The 20,701-nt window shown below is 49.4% G+C and overlaps 7 protein-coding genes across 7 annotated transcripts; 1 reads left to right on the forward strand and 6 right to left on the reverse strand.

Moving 5' to 3' along the window:
* Window positions 1–1,673: 1,673 nt before the first annotated feature.
* ANOM_003821 (DNA repair ATPase SMC5) lies at window positions 1,674–5,515 on the reverse strand (the record flags this gene model as incomplete). Its single annotated transcript, XM_015549078.1, has 6 exons — window positions 1,674–2,753; window positions 2,806–2,933; window positions 2,986–3,058; window positions 3,114–4,004; window positions 4,055–4,966; window positions 5,057–5,515. The coding sequence occupies 6 exons, from the start codon at window positions 5,513–5,515 to the stop codon at window positions 1,674–1,676; spliced, it is 3,543 nt and encodes a 1,180-aa protein (XP_015407489.1).
* A 1,141-nt stretch (window positions 5,516–6,656) lies between these two features.
* ANOM_003822 (glycoside hydrolase family 35 protein) lies at window positions 6,657–10,487 on the reverse strand (the record flags this gene model as incomplete). Its single annotated transcript, XM_015549079.1, has 14 exons — window positions 6,657–7,630; window positions 7,686–7,979; window positions 8,038–8,451; window positions 8,516–8,666; window positions 8,721–8,758; window positions 8,814–8,906; window positions 8,956–9,158; window positions 9,208–9,228; window positions 9,281–9,300; window positions 9,356–9,490; window positions 9,547–9,975; window positions 10,170–10,192; window positions 10,245–10,303; window positions 10,363–10,487. The coding sequence occupies 14 exons, from the start codon at window positions 10,485–10,487 to the stop codon at window positions 6,657–6,659; spliced, it is 2,979 nt and encodes a 992-aa protein (XP_015407490.1).
* A 729-nt stretch (window positions 10,488–11,216) lies between these two features.
* Window positions 11,217–12,409, reverse strand: ANOM_003823 (carrier protein YMC1; the record flags this gene model as incomplete). Its single annotated transcript, XM_015549080.1, has 6 exons — window positions 11,217–11,247; window positions 11,324–11,885; window positions 11,947–12,033; window positions 12,081–12,179; window positions 12,241–12,251; window positions 12,312–12,409. 6 exons carry the CDS (start codon window positions 12,407–12,409, stop codon window positions 11,217–11,219), a joined length of 888 nt encoding a protein of 295 aa, XP_015407491.1.
* Window positions 12,410–13,077: 668 nt separating this feature from the next.
* On the reverse strand, window positions 13,078–15,358 carry ANOM_003824 (fungal specific transcription factor domain-containing protein; the record flags this gene model as incomplete). Its single annotated transcript, XM_015549081.1, has 8 exons — window positions 13,078–13,685; window positions 13,738–13,921; window positions 13,977–14,152; window positions 14,208–14,356; window positions 14,406–14,530; window positions 14,583–15,127; window positions 15,181–15,273; window positions 15,325–15,358. 8 exons carry the CDS (start codon window positions 15,356–15,358, stop codon window positions 13,078–13,080), a joined length of 1,914 nt encoding a protein of 637 aa, XP_015407492.1.
* A 50-nt stretch (window positions 15,359–15,408) lies between these two features.
* ANOM_003825 (Zn(II)2Cys6 transcription factor domain-containing protein) lies at window positions 15,409–15,690 on the reverse strand (the record flags this gene model as incomplete). The annotated part of the gene is made up of 2 exons (XM_015549082.1): window positions 15,409–15,577; window positions 15,659–15,690. 2 exons carry the CDS (start codon window positions 15,688–15,690, stop codon window positions 15,409–15,411), a joined length of 201 nt encoding a protein of 66 aa, XP_015407493.1.
* Window positions 15,691–16,171: 481 nt separating this feature from the next.
* On the reverse strand, window positions 16,172–17,622 carry ANOM_003826 (proline oxidase Put1; the record flags this gene model as incomplete). The annotated part of the gene is made up of 3 exons (XM_015549083.1): window positions 16,172–16,614; window positions 16,701–16,993; window positions 17,048–17,622. 3 exons carry the CDS (start codon window positions 17,620–17,622, stop codon window positions 16,172–16,174), a joined length of 1,311 nt encoding a protein of 436 aa, XP_015407494.1.
* Window positions 17,623–18,411: 789 nt separating this feature from the next.
* ANOM_003827 (uncharacterized protein) lies at window positions 18,412–18,982 on the forward strand (the record flags this gene model as incomplete). Its single annotated transcript, XM_015549084.1, has 2 exons — window positions 18,412–18,524; window positions 18,580–18,982. 2 exons carry the CDS (start codon window positions 18,412–18,414, stop codon window positions 18,980–18,982), a joined length of 516 nt encoding a protein of 171 aa, XP_015407495.1.
* Between the last annotated feature and the right edge of the window lie 1,719 nt (window positions 18,983–20,701).

Consider the following 20,701-nt stretch of genomic DNA (forward strand, 5'->3'; position numbering starts at 1 on the left):
TTTTCTTTTTCTTTTCTTGGAATACGAGACCTCTTGCAGAGTGATGAGTCTGTCGGTCTTCAGACAGCGCTTCTGCTCTTTAGTAGGGAGAACACGTGCAGTGGGCCTTGACATGGGGATTTTTATTATCCCTCAAGCTTACCAGAATCTGCCAGAAAAGCTTAATCAGTCGCTTTCTTAGCTTACTGGGAATATACACAGGCTACAAGCGACTTAGCCCTGTTGTGCAACAAGGACAGGTTATCTGGCGCTCGAGATGAGCATTCAACTCACGGACACGGGGCCATCGATCGGGCTTCGTGACAGGATATCTGTTCTCGGGGACTTGTGTTGTATACTACATACTATACTTCGTGCGTTTTGAGAATCTCGCCTGCTGGTTACAAAGTCTATGAGGATGTTAGGTGGGAGATGATGATGATGTACCAGTTCTAGTTGTCGATCGTACGCATCCTACTATAGTAGAGGAAGTGGATAGGTCAGACACTGCGTATCAGGGGGTTGCCATTGTTTCAGTCAGGGATATCCCTGCTTATGTGGTTGTAATAATGGCTTACACAATGTTCAGGGTGAGATGTCGACTGGAGAGAATCATGGGTAGGTAGAGACTTAGATCTCATCATAAAATAAGCTCATTTACACAACAACTACCACCAACGTATGTCCTCAGATATGGTGTTGCCTCCATTACATGAAACTGACTCATGCAATAGTGTAGGGGACGAGTATGATAGCTGTAGAGCTGGATGCACTCTATTCTCTCCACAGCCACCAGATTATAAGTGTTCAGTATATAGTAACCGACAATATGAAGGCACGTAATACAAGGTGACCTCCGAACATGGATATTCCCTCACACACAGTTCGGAATATCTAGGTAATCATAGAGACTTCCTTACCGGGGGAAATGCCGGCCGCACGATAAACTTCTCTACATGTATACCGAAACGTCCCGAGGTTATAAGCTGATGTGACGTTCGTATAGTCACCCGAAATAGACCGCGAGCTTGAAATACATGTACATACATTCAACCAATCTACTTCGTACTGGGCCCTTGCGGTCGAGACACACCTAATAGTTAATGATATTCGGCCCTTTGATAATCATGCACTGAAAACCTTCAAAAATGTTCGAGTCAGATATGAAACCTCTACCATGGAAACCATTAACCTTAGCCTAAACAACGCATCTCGACCAGGGAAATCCACCGAGGACAAAGTTATAGTTCTCACCGGGCCCAGAGCAGTAATGATGCGCTACCAGGCTCTCGGGCCCCGATTTTCGCCTATGACTGCCCTCTTCCACTTAGCAGACGATGTGACACTGCACGGGGCCACGGAAATCAGGGATGAAGTTGGATGGTGGGTTTGGGATGGTTAAGGTTTGCGTTGAAAGAGGTTAAAGTGCGATGTACGGTTTTGTGCGTGGGGCGGGTGGATTTTAGAACGCTGATCGATAATGTCTTGGGTAGTTATATCTGTAGATCGTGGTGGCTGATGTTTGGTTTGAGTATAACTCAATATGTACAGTGTGAAGTTGAGACAAATAGTATCAGGCATTGGTATAAGCTTCAGCCAAGTACGCACACACATGACAAATGTAGTATGGCGTTCGGAATCATAAACGAAAAGAGGTATCATAAAAGACCGTTACTCCAAGCCAGAAAGGTAAATCAACCGAAGACGTCAACATGGCCGTTACTCCTCTGCGTAGTATCCTCGGCCCTTCGATCCCGTATAGCCCTCATTCTTTGAACGGCTTGCCCGAAATCAAGCTGCTCGTAGTCTTTGGGCATATGCTCGCCGCTGTAGATACAGAGGACCCTCATGCCTGGCTTATAGACTAATCCGCTGAGCAGTTTAGGCGTGATGAGGAAGTACTGGCCGCCACCTCCATTTTCGGAGGGGGCACAGGCAATATCCACCAGGCGTCCGTGTACCATTCGTTCATTGCGCGGGTCCATACCCTGGTTGATCTCGTCTACGACGCGGAACGGAGATGCGGAAAGCGACTGCAGAGCCATCAGGTAGAAGATCGTACTCACGGCTCTTTCGCCGCCTGATTGGCGGTGAGAGTCGAGGAGGGAGAGATTCTCGTGTTCTCGGAACTTGACGTGGATTTGGATGGACCACTGATCAAAGTCGCTGCCTCCAGGCTCACCGTCGGCGCCTGCTTCATCCTCTGCTTTGTCTAATGTGACCTGGCCGGCACAGCCAATGCGGGCAAACGAATCGGAGAAAGCGTCACTTATGCTCTTTATTATCTCATCGAGCTTGGGTTCCCACTTCCCGCGGATTTCGTTGATGGCGTGGTCAAACTCCGCGAGTTGAGTCTCAAATTCAGAGAGCTTGCCACGCAGCTTTTGTATCTGTTTTTCTCGTTCTTCGAATTCTTTAATAATGTTGCTGCTCCCACCATGCGTGAGCTCCAGGCGAGCCTTCTCCGAATCGATATCTGCTTCGAGTTGGTCAACAGTATGATCGACCAAAGTGGCGAGCAAGGCAGCCAAGTCGGGCTGACGCGCCGACAGTGATACAACTTTGTTTGCCTGCTTCATCATTTCTTTGACGGCTGCCGACATGGTTTTCACTTCCTGCACTGCCTCTTTCAGCTCGTCATTTTTAGCTTCCAATCTGTCTCTGTGTTCTGTATTGCGATCCTTCAAAATTTCTACGTCGGAGAAGGCCTCAATATGGCGGATCTTTAACTGGATAAGTTCCTCGTGCAGTACTCGAAGATGGTCGACCGCGTTCTGTCTAGGGTTAGCACTGAGGCGGAACGGCAATGAATAAGATAATACATACAGCGTATTCAAGTGTCGCTTCGGCTTTCTCAATGGATATCTGGTCCTGTCGACTGCGAATATCAAGAACCCTGGCTTTTACTTCTTGGAAAATCCTTTGGATGTCTCTCATCCGGAGTTCCTGCTGGCCTAATATAGAATGTCAGAATGGTTAAACAAGTAGAGGCACGAAGAAACGTACGAATTCTTTCGGGAATAGCTCGGTAGTTTGTAAGAGCCGTCTGTTTTTCGGACTTCTCCCTCTCAAGTTCAAGCTGTATAGAAAGTCAGTAGATCTATCACCAAATCGCAAACAAATGCAGAACATACCCGTTCCCGTTCACATTCATCATGATCATGACCAAGCTGGACTAGATTTGCCCTCTCCATGTCTATCTTTTCTTGTAACTCGCGCACTTCCTCCTTGAGAGCTTGAATATTTTGAACCAGATCCTGCTTCGCGGATGCATCCATGGGTTGAGATGTCCACACCCTTGCTGGCCTCACTTGCCTCACACGGGTGGAAGTCGCATTGGGACCATATTCTTTTCGTCGCGAGATGGTGTAGCTTTTCTTCCCAGCCACCCAGGAGGATATCGATCCCTGTTCCATTCTGCGAAACTCTTCGTCCGTGATATCTCGATGGCCGATAGGTGTTTGGTTCAGTCGATTCTCGCTACAAAGTGAGGCGATAACCGGGTCTGGTCCATTGATGAGATCTTTCGCCCAACCATCGAACCCAAGACTCCGAACCTCGTCCTCAGACATGGGAGGACGGAATCTCTCCAAGGGAACAGAACTGGTCCTGATACTGATATCATGCAGCTTTTGCCCGATATTCAGTTCCCTTTGCAGCGTCCTGAAATCGTTGCGACACTGTACGGTGAATGCCATGAGATCAGTCCGTTGAAACAGCGATTCGAGAGCATCAGCGTATTTAGCGTCCTTTACAGAGCAGGTGACAACGGGAGGGCCAAACACTTCCTTTTCGAATTTGTCCTGATTCTGCTGGATCCACTGATAAGCCTTGTATGTTTCGTATGATAGCTGTTTCAGTTTTTCTTCTTGTCGTCCCGACTGAGAGTCCAGTCTCTGCAGATGTTGTTCCGACTCCTTGACTTTGTCGGTTTTCTCCTTTAAGGCTTCGAAAAGTGGCCTTCGTCTATCTTTGATTTCGTTTGCTTTCTCCTCAGTTTCCCGCATCTGTCGCCGCTTCTCTCTCTGTTGTATAGATGAGCATGGTTGTCTGCAACGGTCTCCAGGCTACTTACAATTTTCTCATTATACCAATCCGCATCGAACTCAATGGCCTCTTCAGCCAATTGGCGATTGAGTTTGTTAATGGTCTGCTGAATTTTCGTCCCTTCCTGTTTCGAATGGGCATTGCTCCTTTTTTCCGACTCTATTTCGCGATCTAGATCTTTCATTCTCTCTTCATATTGCTCGATTTTCTTCCCTAATTCTGAAGCCGTACGTTCTGCTTCCTCAACACGCGCCTTTTTGTAACTGACGACTTCGTCGACTTGTAGACAATACCGCTGTTTCGCATTGACTGCCCTCAAAGCAGGTTCTAGCTCAGCCTTGAGGTTTTCGAGCTCAAGGGCAAGGCCCTCTTTCCGCCGTTTCAACTCCTTAAACTCGACGTGCATTGCCCTGTACTTCGCCATGGGCCGGGCCAGCTCCAACATCTCGATCTTCCTCTTGATCTCAGCTCTTTGTCGCATTCTTTCCACGTCCGCCCTTTGCATTTCTTGTCGCCCTTCGAGATTAGCCAGTAGATCCCTGTCGCCTTTATTATCCGCTTGTAGTTTCTTTTGTTGGGCCCTCAACTCCTTCAGGTTATCGTGCCATGCAATCATTTCTCCACCGGCCGCAGCCCTCTGTGTGGAGTTGAGGAGTTCTATGGGCGTAAGAGCAGCGAACTCGCTGACTTTGTCTTGCGGTAGAAACTGACATAAATTGTCGATCTGAATGGAGAACGACTGCGCAAGCTTCAGCACCTGGGTGCGCGACGCAGCCTTCCCATTGATAGTAAACGAGCTTTTGTTGCCATCGCGTTTGATCGTCCGAGTCACGACCGGGTTTCGACGAAAACGGGGTCCTCCCGCGAGCTCAATCTCAATGGTAGCCTCTCTGCAACCGTGCTTCACGAATTCGCCGGGTTCCTTAGCACGTCCTAAGTGCTAAAACACAAGACCTTATATTAGTACAGCTCTTGCCACATTACCAGGCATCAACAATCGCATAGATCAAAAGACAGTATTCTATCATACCGCAGGCCCCCATCCCAGACCCAGACATATCGCACAAACAAGCGTACTCTTCCCCGTTCCGTTCGGCCCAATCACCATATTCAGTTTCGGGCCGGGAAAGAACTCCGCAGACGTATATGTCACAAAATCAGTGACCTTGATGCGTACAATCGCGCCGGGTTTGTATCCATCCTGCGCGGCGGCTCCATTGTGGTCTCCGTTTTGCGTCAGTTGCGGGCTGCGGCGTTTCGCGATCTTGGATAGCTTCGAAGTGCCGTTGACATTGTCGCTATCCTCGTCCTCCTCATCGCTTGTTCCGCTACCAGTATCTTCTGTGTCTTGCTCGTCGTGGGCTTCCAGACGCATCCGTTTGCTGCTGCTCGACGCGGGCGTGGGGTTGCCTGCCGAGCTTGTCGAGTCGTCGCTCTCCTCTTCTTCGCTCCGCTGTCGACGGCGAGGCACCGTCGCTAATGAAGGCATCCTTGAATGCCACACGCGGCTTCACGCTATCCCCGGTGCATTTGGTGCCGGAATATCGTAGTTTTGGGCCGAAATGCGATGATCAGCCCAGACGCGACGCGCGCCGCTGATCTATCAATCTAACCATGGTTCCGTTAGGCGGTCACGAGCGGCAGTTTACCGTGATTTTGGACTTTCCTTTTTGGGACGCGGGTCTTTGCCCTAACTTGTTGAGCTGCTTGTAGATTCCATTCAATCTGTTGCAAATAGCACGCTGCGAATGGATACGTTTTGGAGGCTACTGTGATATGGATAAGTGCAGTTTGTTTGCCCTGATTTGGGTATTATTTAATGTGTTGAGCAACTCGACGCATTGCTACTACTTGCTGCCGTATGAACACTTCATGTGTTGAAACTGGGAAAAGGGCAGCACGTACACTATCCCAAAAGTCCAGTAAAGCAAAATAGATGTGGGTATGAGGGAGAACGCGTAGCCTATAAATCACGGATAACTTCTTCGGCAGTCTGGTATCCATTTGACCAACATTTTCTGATTACTACCTGCAAGTTCGGAGTCACAGTGTCTAGATCTGGAAATTCATGCTGATGCAATAACTTCCGGATTTCTCTGCTAGATCTATCAGCATACAACAGATGTCCAACGCTGATTTCATAGATAATCGTTCCAAGAGCAAATAGGTCGTCCATCTCAGTAGAGACAAAAGTCTTCGGAGCACGGTCTCGCATATCGAGTCGAATATGATACCACCGCTGAAATGTTATCAATTCTAGAGCCACCAAAATCCGCCAAGGCCAAGCTGCATAAAGACCGTCAATCAGCATATGAAGTTAACAGAGGGAAGGTCCCCCAGATCAAGGTTTTGACATGTTTCCAGCTCGAGTACCCAGAATATTTCAGTCTATATTTCAGATCAGTTTATCAATTATCTGTGGAGTAAGCTTCAAAGCAATTTGACCACAGGACCAAAAGGAAGATGACTATAATTTAATAATTACTAAGATTCCACCCTGGTTCTCATACTAACATCTTATCTCACAAATGGGTTTAATTTAAAAAGGAGATACATGGTAGACCTCAAAGTCGGAAGAGTCGATTTGCGGTAAGCGGACGAGGAAAGCAGAAATCAGTTTCCGTCATATCTCAAGCATATTCGCGTCTCTCCTCGATCCACCCAGGTCTCAGGTACGCTCCGTCAAAGTTCATGTCAAAGCTGGTCTCATGGACATAGTCCACATTCCAATCGATCTTCATCTCGGCACCATCCACACTCTGACTCCACACCGTCACCGCAATGGTGTTATCCCCGTTGTAATCCAGGACACCGGGAGGGACAGGGAAGTCAATCTGGTGGCCGATGTACGGGTTGAAACGACCATACTGGTATCCGTTGACGAAGAGCAGAGCGCGCAGCTGGTTGGTATATCCATCGGCAGAGGCGAAGGTCACGTTTGAGGGTGCCGTCAGACGGAACGAGATCGAGACGTCCAGTCCCGAGGGCACGGAGAGGGGAACAACGGTGCGGAAGACGCGGATACCTGCGCCCGGGACGGTGAGGCTGGTGCTGTTAGAAGGCAGCTCCTCGGCCTCGTCGAACTCATAGCCCGGGAGATGCATGCCGACTCGCTCGGCGTACAGACTGCCCTCGTTGAGCGGGGCGCGCACCGGATCCAGGTGGTCTTCGAAGCCGGCGTTGCCGGCCAGTTTCCATTCGCTGAAGGAGTAGCTTCCGGGTCCGACCAGCGTGGCGTTTGTAATACCCCGGGGGTTGATGGCTCCTTCGCGTAGGTCGTGGGCGGAGTTGTCCATGACGACGACTAGCGTGTTGTCGCCGTCGGTGCTGAGGGTTGCGTTGGAGAACGAGAATGTCTGGTCGTTCTGCTCAGCTGTCGCGGCGCCGAGCCAGGAGCCGATGAATTCGGAGTTCAGCCAGACTGAGTAGCCAAATGCGCGGCCTCCGGTGATGTTGAGGTAGACGTCGGTTGGTGGCTCGTTGGTGCTGGGGAACGTGGCGCGGTAGATGTGGTTGCCGACGTGGATGCCATTCTCGTCCACGTAGAGGACGGGGTTGTTCGGTGCCGGGGGAGCAGGATTCGACGAATTCGTCTTTGTAGCCACTGGTCTTTTGTTAACTGGTGGGTACTGTTGGCCTAGGATGAGGGAGTAACATACCAACCCAAGCTTTGCTTGTGGCGGAATAGTCCTTTGCGATTTCAGGGAGACTGTCCGCATACTTCCAGCCGGAGATCTGGGGAAGTTCGAACTTCGCTCCGCCTCCCAGGGTTGTGGTGATAACACCACTCTTCGTCGGCTTGAAGTGGGTCTTCTTGCCATTCCAATTGACGGAGCATACTGACTTGGGCGCAAAGATGCTGACCTTTGTAGCATTCTGAATATCTCCAGCGAGTTCCAAGTCACAGCCTTCCAGTCTAGCCGAGCGAACCAAGTAGGGACCATGGACGAGGACTGAGAAGTGTCAGCGAGCCCACCAAAGTTTTGTATACCGCCATCGATGTGGACTTACCAGTGTTGTTGCCGGCCTCGGCAGGGTCATTGCTGAGCGGAGGAGACCAGAATACATGGGCAGCAGACCGGTCGAGAAGAACAATGCGAGTTCCATCGCCAAGCTCAACCACGCTCATACCTGCTCTCTGCATGAAAGAGACTGTCACATTGTTTGCCCCGGGGTGAATCTCGATGTTTGCAGTGCGTCCCTTGTCGGTGAACTTGGCCGAGTTCACTCCCTTGACGCTGAATTCTCCCGATTCACCAGTAGGGACCCAGAGAGCCAGCACTTCTTTACCATCGATGAGAGCATAGGTAAGAACTTCTGCCGTGGAGTAAAGGAGCGTCTTCGAGCCGAACCTGAAGTCCGTGACGAGGATCTTGGATTGGTGGCCGTTGAGAGTGACCTGGGAGCCGTATTGAGGAATAGTGACTTTCCAAGGAGTCAGCAGGTGATCATAGTAATATGGGACTTTCAGACGCAGGAGGCAACATACGAGCACCCTCAGATGTGTTAACCTTAACTGTGAACTTCTCGACCGTTCCGGATGGGGTGTACTCGTGCTGGGTTACGTAGAAAGCCGCGCCAGTGTCAGGGTTCCGTAGCTCAGAAACCGAAACAGCTGGGTTACTCGAGTATCTCGTGCTCTATTGACCCCAGTTAGCGTCTCTCCATACTCGCTTTTGTTATCCTCTACTAACGTTGCCGAGACGATCGACTTTAGTCAGATCCTGGGCCACTGTGTCCGGAAGGTTAGCTTGGCGAAGTTCCACATATCGGACAAAGAGGCATACTTTTCGTGAATTGAGTAAGTACTTTCGTCTCATAGTATTTTTCGATAAGTTTCCGGTTCTCTGAAATCGGAGAAGAGTAGTCGTAGCTCGTCGCTGCGCTCATCAGCATCTATGGCATATATTGTACTTAGGGGTAACTTACCGACATCGGTTGAGGCGTGCCAGCCCCAGTTTGTACCGCCGTACATCATGTACAGCGAGATAGCACTGACTCTCTGGTAGATCAGGTTTCGGTAGAAGAGGTTCGCGAAGTCCGGGCCAAGGTCATCCGGGCAGCCTCCTTGAGGTCCACCCCATGGGTTGTAGGAGCCGCCTTGGAACTCGGGCATGAAGCTTGGCTGGGTGCTGTGACGGAGTTAGAGGGTGTAAGTAGTTTCAGATAGGGAAAACTCACGGTGACAGTTTCTTGAAGTAGCTGATTTAGGGTAAGTCAGTGTTCACTCATGCAATCCATGTATCACACTTACTCGTAGTAGATCAAGGTTTTCTGGGATAGATTAGCATAACCCCCAGAGGAAGACAGAGCGGTAGGTGTTACTTACATATGGGATATACTCTCCGTTGGTTGAGGCGCACTCACTGACATTGCAGGTCCAGCAAGTAGGATAGCTGTCCACGCCAATGACATCGACATTCCCGGTAGCGTTGGAGAGGTCCTTGGACCATGAGTGACCGTTCTGGCATGTGTCAGCCAGATTTCCTGTATCTCTAGCAAGCTAGCGTATCACCCTACCATATTCGGAAGATTATGGATCAGAGGAGCATCGATGCCGTTTTCCCGAGCAACGTCCTCCAAATACTGCATGTATTCCTGGCCAGAGACGTTGGGCTCCTGAGTCTCCTCGTCAAGCCACTGTTCGGCGTACTCATTTTCGATCTGATACAGGATGACATTGCCGCCATTAGTGATGAGATGAGGGGCGATGATCTTGGAAATGTTAGCCCAGTACGGGGTCAAAGCCTCCAAGTACCGAGGGTCGTTATCGCGTAGCTTCCCGTAGGCACCAGTAGTTGTCCACAGAGGGAGACCGCCAGCATTGGCTTCCGCATTGACGTACGGACCCGGCCGGATGATCATGTAGAGACCTATCTCTTTGGCTAGAGTCATGATCGCGGTGAAGTTGTGAGCTCCGTTCTCGAAGTCGAGACGCCGGCCTTGGGGCTATGATACCCCCAGTGATTGTAGATAGAAAAGGCAGTGAAACTATCGAACTCGCCATTAGCGTGTCCAGAAAAGGCTCCAAGAATCGGAGACCACCTACCCAGCGGCCTTGATCTTCTCGAGCAGATCTCTCCATAACTCAGGCCTGGTACTACATTAGCTCGAGCTCTGCCGTTGTGAGACTCTTGTCTTACACAGGAATACGCCAGTAATGGAACTATACAACGTTAACGCATTGAAACACCCAGAACATAAGAGATTGGGCGAACAAACCTCTCCAGAGAAAACGAAGTGTCTTTGACCATTAATCAGAAAACTATAGTGATCCCTGTATAGCCATGGTGTCAGAGCTAGCAGCATTGAATCCCACCAATTGACTGAACCCACCATTCTACAAGGTCTGTCAAACCGTTGTCGTGCAACGGCCAACGGGTGGAGTTCTGCTGACCAGAAACGCCCACGAAGGACGCTCCCAGGGCAAGCCCGCTGAGCACGGTCTTGGAGATGAGCATCGTGTGAGTCTGCCAGGCAAATCCCTGTGGTCGAAACTTGGTCTCATGGCTTGGGCGGGACCCTGGCCCTAATAAATAGTAGCATGGAGGGCGCCAAGTAGCCGGTCAAATTCCATCGTCCCTTTACCCCACACTAGGAGCAATTCCTGGATGGAGTAAAGAACATTGTGAGTTTGGGGTCTCTAGATTGTACCAGTGCAGTGTACATTAGACCTGTATCCTTGGCGATATTAGGGTACGGTGCAGTTGAGACATAAGATACAGAATTCTTCCAAGCTAGTCTAGTATACAGACATTGTTTCTACAAGGGCCATCGCAGCGAAGATACTTAGAACAGGTTATAGACACTCGAAAGATAGTCGTTGAGCGTGGAGAATATCTAGAGAATGCTAAGCCCTGGGGTTGTGTTTATCCGGGGGTCCCGCGCGGTGTAATTTCCACTCACCTCCACAATGCGGCCGCCCTAATAAATCCCCACCGGCTCGGCGGGACTTTCATATAAATTTTCCGTCCGTATAACGAAGCCGATGGCGCCGACATCGAACTACCCGAACTCTCGTATTGGCCTTCAAGGGTCCTGAACCCCACAGCCGACGAGACGCGGCTAATACAAGTTCAATTCGGGATAACAACCGAGCCATATACAGACTTAACCGACCAATACGAGAAGAAACTTGGTGGACTTGCATATAGCGGTTATATTATTGCATAGACTACTATCATTTCTACCTAACCCAGAAACTTCCGCACCACCTCTACCCTATCATATCCCCCTGTTAGCCCATTCTCGGAGTCACTTCGGCATTATCCACCCTGGAAAAAAGGTAAGAACTTACGTAGCAAACGTGCCCGCGCTCACAGGCATAGCCCGAAGAAGAGCCGGTCCGAGACCGTAAACCAAGCCCCCTGTGGCCCAAGTATGCCGAAAAGCGACTCTCAAGGTGCGGTATTTCTCCTCGGCCCCAAATCCATCGCTTTGCATCTTGCTCTTGATCACGTCCAATAGGTGACTCAGGAGCCAGAGCGCCTCCCCCGCAAGCCCTCCACGGATTGCTATCTGGCATCTGGGGAGTTCTTCTCGTTTCTTCTGTTGGCGGCCCATGGCGATGCCCACGAAGCCCTCGTACGCTGCAAACCATACTCCGTAGCCGTGGATTTCTCGGAGGAGAGTCGCCGCCTGTCCTCGATAGATACCGCGGGTGCCGGCGGTGCGGAGGAGCTTGAGAGCGCAGCCCCAAGGGCCGTTGTATATCCTGGTTGCGCCGTGTGGTTGGGTCTGCAGACGGATATGGATGTGTTCTACTGGACCCGAGATGATGCTGGTGGCTACTCCAGCTCCTGCACCGGCGAGGTAGTATTGCGGTATGGATAGGGTTACGTCATGTCCGGGGCGACTGTCTTTATTGTAGGACTCAATGGCTTGTCAGAGACCATGGAAGGCTCCGAATTGAATGCTGACCTGGAGATGTTCCAGCTAAAAGTGGGTTCGTTGGGTGGATAGATGGCCTACGCAAGCCCCAACGCCTAACAGCGGCATAAGAGTGCCCTGTCAGGTGAGTAGTCTATTCCAACTATCTTACAACAATCCCCTACTGTGTAACATGCCAAAGGCCCTTCTTTGGCCCCAGATATTGCGAGCGGTCGAGAAAGCATTGCCTCCGTTCTGGGTTTGGAGTCGGACTTTGACAAGATCTGGTCGACTCCATTTAGCCTAACATTCACCAGATGTATGTCCGCACTATAAGCCACGTACCAAATGGCTGGCTTAAGTCCCGTGAGCTCTATCTATCTTTCGCATTGTAAATGGTTCTTACCGATCAAGACCTGGGCGGCACCACCAGCTGCTCCCGCGCGGTGAGATCCGTAACGGTCTCCCTCCAACCAGCCACATTGGGCTCGTTCGCTTTCAGTTCCGAAGCCATGATGCGACAATGATTACTATGATCTGACCAAAAGAGCATACATATACTACTAGGTGCTCATAGCCCTGCTGTCTATAACCCACAAGTCGGATTCTAGACCGAAGTGTGGATACTTCGGTGTTGCAGTCCGAAAGCAATGTACATTGTCGGTCTTCAAATACCGAACCAGAGACGCAATGTGGTACTAAAGGAGTAACTAAGGAAGGGTTGCATTGTGGCATCTCTAACTTACGCCGTGTCACTCGCCTTGGGAAAACGCTCCTCCTTACGTCTATCTTGGCTGTTCAATGGCGGAGGACGCCGTCATCTAGGAGGCAGGCATCGTTTTGAGACTCCAATTCGCAACGAGCCAAATGTACGATCAATCTCCGTTGTTTCTCACAGTTAATGAGAAAACCCCAGCATCCATACACCAAAAGCTCAGTGGAACGCGCAAAGCTCCAAGATGCCATCGACAAGCTCAAGGACCAGCATCCCGTTTAAGGTCCCCTTGACGCTTGATTCGAACGTATGGTGTCAATTATTCTTGCAACGCTAGAAGCACTTTACATATTCTATTTCTGCACCAAGATCTAAACTTCTCAACCAAACACACAAGCCAGCGCCGCATCACACGAACAAACAATCGCCACCTACACAGTTGCCACGACAGACCAAACCAACGAAGCCTACGGATCATTCTGTCCGTTAAAGATCTTTTCAATCTCCAACCAATCCGAGTGATCCACACCGGTCAGCGGCAGCGACGGGTCAAAGAAACTGGAGTAAATCCCCTCGGCCTCCACCGCAAGGTCCAGATCCAAATCCCAGTCCACCTGCATGTCAAACGTCGCATTCACGGTATCCGGGTGCATCCACGTCTCCAGAAGCCGGCTTTCATCCCGGTCCTGTTCCCAGCCTTCGGTGGCCACGGCCGTATATTGAGGTGGTGGCTGTGGAGGGATGGCCGAAGCCGATGTGTGAGGGCCCGTTGCATCTACTCTGGGGCCGAGCGAAGATAAATTGATTGCACTCGGTGAGCTTTTGTCCATTTGTTCGCCTTGCTGTTTATCTCCTCCTAGAATATGGTTTGGCCATACGTGCAAACAAGAATGGGTAATGTCTTGTAAACGGCGCTCGGCGGCTAGGTTACCAGCTCGAGACAGGAACCGAAGGACATCGAATGCTTGGTCTAAGGCTTGGGGAGGCTGGTCCAGAGTCTTATCTATGAGGCCCATCATGACTAGGACAAAGGCGCCGGAGAACGTAGCATCCAGATCGAAAAAGCCATATCGGGCTACACCGATGGTCAGCGGAACAGCCTGGGATAGAAATGGGGTGTTACATACGTATGGTCTGCTGGCGCTTGAGTGCGTGAAGAATGGCTAGACTTTTCGTAGCGGCCTCATTACACGTCTCACACAGGCGGCCTAGCGCTGCTGGCAGAGGCTGCAGCACCTGTTGGCTATTTTGTATCTGAACCTCTCGACGAACACGTTGCAGAAGAACTGGCCGAGTACAAAGTATAATGGCCTATCGAGCTTCTGGTTAGGCAGAGGCATACAGTATCTATCTGGGGTCGACTGACCTGGAACAACATCAGATAGAGCGATGCACCTGTCCGTGTTACTGTCTGCAGAGGACGATTAAAGTCGAGAACAAGAGCAGGGGGAAAGGAACGGCCTGTTTCATAAAGATCCTGAAGGATCTTCTGGATTTTGTGGACAAGCTCCATTTGAGTAATGGACGTATTGCCATATAGAGCTAATATTGCATTAGACGCGGAACGTATCGCTTGTCCATCAGGGATAACACATACACGACATGATCTCGTCCGTGACACGCGCGATGCGAACATTGATAGCCAAAGCAATGGGGGACTGAAACCCGATGGCTTGTCGAGGCAGCTCAGCGCGCAACTGTCGCTCATCTGAGCCAGCGGCCAATCCGAGGCCGGAAGAAAGTCGTCTACGCCATCAGGTTATTACTAGTCTTGCATACATAGCTAAAGACCTACCGGTCCAGCATGTACACTGTCCACCAAAGCCTCACACGATGAGCTGTCTCTGAAGGCAGACAGCGTTGTTCACGCGCTGGTTTATCACAGCCCAAGGCTATAGCTAGTCGTAAAGCGAGGCCGATCTGTATCTTAGTCAGTCATTGTGCCTGGCTTCAATTCGCCAATTCTCCATACATAAAGATACGCATCGTGCTTCCGGTCGCACCACTGGAGATAGGTGGCGATGAGTGTTAGGATCTCAACAGCAATCGCCCCTTCCTCGCCCAGTTGATGCAACGGAGGCAGCCGTCTCATCGCTTCTGCAAAGAGACTCGCGCCTGGGGGCTGGGAGGAAGGGTCTTCTACATCCATCAGCTTGGCCATCGCCATGACGAGCAGATACTCGGTGAACCAGATTGAGTGCATCTGGCGTTCTTGTGTTTGTTCGTCATGGAAGAGCAGCACCATGCTGTCAGAAAAGGTACGAGGGTCGACAAAGTGCTGGCTAACGCCAAGGTAGAAGAGAAAGCGATCGAGTAGATGCTGTGACTCCTCTAAAGATGGGATAGTCGGCACGGCATCATCGCTGACCAGTGGTCTCGCCGACGTCCATTGCGTTACAGCTTCCGTGGAGCTTCTGTTACCGGGGACCCGTAATATTGCGCTGTTAGTTGGGTTGTTCCTATCAAGAAGTGACTTGACTTGGGATTCAAACGCCGGTCCTGAAGTCAAGTCGGTTGCTGATCCAGTCAGCCCAAAATTCTATCACAAACGAGCCACCGTACCTGCTTACCTGGACTAATCCCCGCGTCACTTTCTTGATAAGGCACGGCTTCGTCTGTGTATTCATTGCGAATGCCGGTACCTGATGTGGTAGGGGGAGCTGCTATCCTTCCAAGTCATGATTTGTCCGTGAATCGAGAGCATCGCATCCCACATACCTTGCGAAAGAGCACTAAGTTGCTCTTCATATAATTGAATCTTATCTAGTAGATTCTTGACATGTCTATGTATTGAGCTGTCAACGAAAAGACCGCATTGTCTGGGAAAGAAGAGGAGGAAGGACATACGCTTCAGAATACTTTCTACGGCCGGCATGGCCAGGCACACATTCCCAGTTATGCCTAACGCAGCTGCGACAGGGCTGATCCCCTGAGCATTTCACCTTCCGTCGGCGGCACGATTCACATCTATAGAAGGTCAGTATGATACCGTACTGTACGGCGTGGATTGGCCATCGGGGGAACCTCCGAGGGCTTATCGGGACTCACGCATTGGCCGCGCGCGGATTGGTAGTCACCATTTTTTGTCTTTCGGGGCAGATCAAAATGCTGTCATGAGGGTCATTGGACTGAAATACTGGGTATTCCACAATACTAGTATCTTGGAATACCTCTATGAGCGAAAGAATCCATAGGTATCGTGAACAATCAAGACAGTTGAGGCTGTTTGAGTGGGAGGCGGGGTTTACGTCGGAAGAGATCCCGGGATTAAATCAATCTAGGATGTGACTAAATTGGCTAACCCTACATAGTTAACTATTATTCATCGCTATAAACTTGAACCCAAGATTCAAGGTACATTTCCCTCAGTATAACAGTTTGAAGATATGGACTGGTATTGGAGCTTTAGCAGTACGCCTTGCAGTGCCAAAGGTTGGTTTGCTCTTTCGGCTTTTTTTACCGAGATATCGGGCTACTATGCGCCCCGACATTTACTACTGTACATTGATTGAGAGGCCCGCACGAAGGAATCGCGAGACAAAAGTGGAATTCTAGAGTAAACTACCATCGAAGACTAAACATATTCGTTATCCGACGCTTGACCTCCGTCTTGAGAGCAAAATATTCCTGCTTCGTCCGCCCTACCGCATCACGGTTCTCCACGGCCCGGCGCAGAAGGTAAGACAGACAATCCCCCAGAGTTCCCCAACTAAGGCACTTGTATACTTCAGGAGACGCCTTTCGGGCCGCTTGGCTGCTGTCATCATGAAGCTGTAACAGACGACAGCTGACCTCGTCCGCCATCCCCAGCAATTGTCCATACTGTACCTTAGTAGTCGGTTGCCCAGCGGCGAGTCGTGCTTTGTACAAGGAGTCGGCTGCCAGAGCACTGTCCTTGTTATGTGTAGCAAGAAACAGCTCGCTGGAAGGGAATTGTCGCTCAACCCCAAAAGGGCCGTATTGGCGACGCAGAATTCCAGCTGCGATTGCATTGTATGAGTCGTCTGTACCCGATTTTGTATCATTAATCAGATGGCGTGGCTCGGAGTTGATATATGCGCCTCGGACTAGCTTCACGCCCAGGTGAAACCTTCATTCTCTGCGATATTCAGATGGGAAAGAAGATTCTCGGGAGTCGACTTGAGATACGCTTGGTAAGTATTGTATACCACAGCAGTACCATTTTGATTGTAGCAACGCATTAGGTCTAGAGCAACAGCGTCGATACCGGGTTGGACAGACTGCTGCTCTGCATCGACAAAGATGCGCGCATTACGCTCTATGACGCGAGTGCAGACATCCTGCAAAGCAAGCACCATCTGCTCCGGTAAGGGTTGATTGGAAGAGAGCGTGTGCATTACTTGAGGACCTGCCCCAGTGAGTCTAGAAGCATCATGTTAGCCTTTAAGCGAATAGCTTGACATGTAATCAACTCACTTTAGGGCCAAGAAGTCATCAGTTCCCACCATTTCGACCGTCTCCAGGACCCCTTGTCTCCAGGCTTCAATCTCAGCGCTCTTTGTCGTTTGTGCTCTTGCCTTCTCATTGGTCGTGGTAGCATTATCGGCCTTTTGGGACGAAGCGTCGACCACAATTTCTCGAGCGTACGTGAGGATGACTCCTTTAAAACCCATGTGCTTGATCCGGTCAATCGTACCAGTGACTTCGGCAGCGTTCTCCCCAGCACAGAAGTGGTTGTAGAAGGTTGTTTTTAGGATCCCGCGGAGTATGGCATTCTTATTCACATCCAAGAGAGATACTCGAGGGTGAGCGAGGACAGAGAGTGTCCTCAATACTGGAGTCAACAGCCATGGATGGGACGAAATAGTAGCCACTAGAAGGGATCGCCATAGCATCTTAGTGGGCAAGAGAGAGTGTGGCGGCAGTTGATCTTTCGGTCCAGATACGGTGGATCCATCTCGACACAGCCAGCGCGGGTTAGGTCTGCCTCGCGATGTATTCCCTGCCAACTGAGCCCCTCGGAAAGAGCCAATGGCCGGTCTGGAAGCCATGAGAGCGGGCGATGGCCGAATTATTCAATACCGGCATAGACAATAAGTTACAAGCGTGAGGCTGATATAAACCTTAGATCTATGTAGAAGACCCCGCATCGTCAAGTGGTTCGGATCAGATCCGAAGGTGTCGGGGTTGTCTCCGGAAAGGCGTAGTCTTTGGAAGGGCGTGTTTCGATGTTTGCTATCAAGTTCTTATCCTTCAGCTTGGAAGTTGTCTTCTCAAAACCTGTCGCCTTGGCTCTCAACGGATTTCAGAGGTAAGGCAACAAGTACAGAGTATGCAACAAGAGCGAATGTTTGCTCTGAGCAGTGATATAAGCCTCTTCAAATAGAAAACTCGCACATACGACCATAGGGGGTGGAGAACAGGGCTTTCCGTCCGCTCAGCCGTACTTAAGCCACATAAGACGCGCGATTAATAGTTAAAGAGCCCTTTGGTTAGCTAAAAATATGAAACGTGGATATCAGAGCATTTAGTATAAGTACTAGCGATGGGGTGCTGACCCCTCGTCAAGTAGCAATGAGGATCGTTATGGTCGAGGACAGGCGGCACACGGAAAAGCAATGCACTGGTAAATAAAAGAATCGATACTCTCGCAGATTCCTATCTATTGTTTGTTTATTCCCCTTCTTTCGTTCACTCATATATCGCCCCCTTCAGTCACATGACCATGTACACAGACGAATATTTATAGGAAGCTAGCGGAGGGATAGAGACACCTGGCCAAGCCACATGGGTTTACAGTCGCCTTCTACACCGCTGCCCTAGCTATTCTTGCTAATATTATGGCCCAACAAAAGATCCCCGGCCACAACAATGCCGTATACGATATCGTGCCAAAGGAAGACCAGATATTCTCTGTCGAGTTCCTCGAGATTGCCCCGACGCCCATTATCGCGTAAGGTCCCCTCTCTCCTTAAAGTACAGTTTAAGAATAACATATTCTAATAAAGCGACCATATCTTCTTCGTCTACCTGCGCGGTTATCTGCCTGAATCTAAAAAGAAGGAGCTGGAACTTCCTGACGAGGGCCTCGTCAATGCCACCTTTACTGTAAGCCTTTCTGCTATCTACGCAGATGGTAATTACGACGAGGAAATATCTTATACAGAACCGTTAAAAACTACACCCTTCGGTCCACTAGGCCACCTTACTATTCGCGATACCCATGGAATTCAGGTCGACTATTTACCTAGTAGCGGCTCCAGTGAAATTTTACTAGATTTCCAGATTCTTGCAATGTTTTTGAGGAGCGGTATGTGGACTTTCAAGGTCGATTTGAGACTTGGAGATGTAGACAATACATGTCTATTTGCTGGGTCATTAACACAATGGTTAGAGGGGAGGCTTCATTAGGATATTTGGGATAATCCACTGGCGCCCGCATCCGTCCTGCTGAGCTGCATAGCTCGATCTGTTCCAGTATCGATTGTCTGACCATAGCGGAGGATGAATTGAAGGAAGCTCTTATATGAATGCAGGCGGCACTTCGTAATCTTCGTGGTGAATAGAGCTCTACCTCCTAAGAGGAGGTCCGAAAAGGACGCCCAGCCCTCGTGAGGCTCTCGGGGACCTCCTCCCTCCTGTGAACGTGGGGCGTGCTTTACGTTTAGTTAATTGATGGGAATGCCGTTCTTTTCTCGTATGATCTTCTATTACCTATATAGGTCGACTCATCTGAACTGATAGCAAGACCCGGGTTATGTTCGACTGGGTGGCAGTCCTGGGATAAAACATTCGCACAATGGCCGCCCAACGTCTCGATAGAGTTCTCGGATAGTGATGGTCGGACACCTCTCTTCTTGGCTTCAGAGAGGGAATGAAGCAGTAGTGAAGTAAATACTTGAACATAAAGCAGATTCGAAGTATCAAGATAATTTTGGTCGGACACCATTCTCAAGGCTTAATAAAAAAGAAAATACCCAACTTCCTGTGAATAATAGCAAATTAGCGCTCCATTTAACCGGGCTTCTGTGACGATCTTATACATATTAAAAATGTATCATTTATATCTAAGTGGCGATCTAACGAGACATCAAATGTAGGGAAGGATGGAAGAAATACCAGCCAACTTACAGAAGATGGGAGTTATCATTGTCCATACCAGATATGCATCAGTCGTATGCCTGATAGCCACACTTTCCTATCCTTTCTTCTAACGGGTTTTAGGAGGCACTTGAGAATGCATATCAAGCCAGTCAAGTGCCCTTTATGCTCTTATACCGGGATAGAACAAGGTGATGTCCGCCGATATGTTGAAATAGTCTATCGTATATGGGTTAAAAAGCGGTGGAGGTTTCAGGAGCTGGTTGCTCGTGAGTTCTATCATAGGACTTTCACTCGCAGGGACGACTACATACAACATTGGAAAAGGAAACATGCATAATATTTAAGCATATGAGTATGGGTATAGAATATTCTAATCATATTTATCTTATTTCTGTCATAGCCACATTCCATTAACAGTCGCTCTTTAATAATAACACGCCGAAGGATAGACACGGAGATATTTTAGATGTAAACTCCTGGCCTCTGATTTTACTTAGTTGCGTGGGAATAGTGAATGATATGTTTTTCTTTTTTGATATATTAAATTAAATTCTATGTAAGTCCTGTTAATTGAGTGACTATGGCACAGGCCACTGACCCTTGTTCTTTCAACTTTTATTTGTCATGGCCACGGTCAATCTCAATCAGTGTTTTTAACCAAATTATTGATTCATGGCGAATTGCAAATCCCCTTCTGTTTATCAGACCTGTCGATAGTAAATATAGCTAGTTACTTAGTACGGTTAGATTGCTTCATGATCGGAAAGCGGCAGGATCGGATACACTAGACAACAAATGGAAAGGTAGCCGCTATTCCTAGAAAAGAAAGCGGTACTCTTAGAATCCGCGCTAGTACAGGCACATTGAATCTCTCAGCCAGGAAATGGACCTCCAGTAGTAAAGTATACCTCCTCTATCTCCATCAATATTTGTTTATTCAGCTTCAAACCTGCTCATAATATTAAACTACCTATTAGCACTGTATATGGTTAATGAAACCAAAATTCTGTAACCTGACGAGTGTAA

Source organism: Aspergillus nomiae (assembly GCF_001204775.2).
Source record: "Aspergillus nomiae NRRL 13137 chromosome Unknown contig00110, whole genome shotgun sequence".
Lineage (NCBI taxonomy): Eukaryota > Fungi > Ascomycota > Eurotiomycetes > Eurotiales > Aspergillaceae > Aspergillus > Aspergillus nomiae.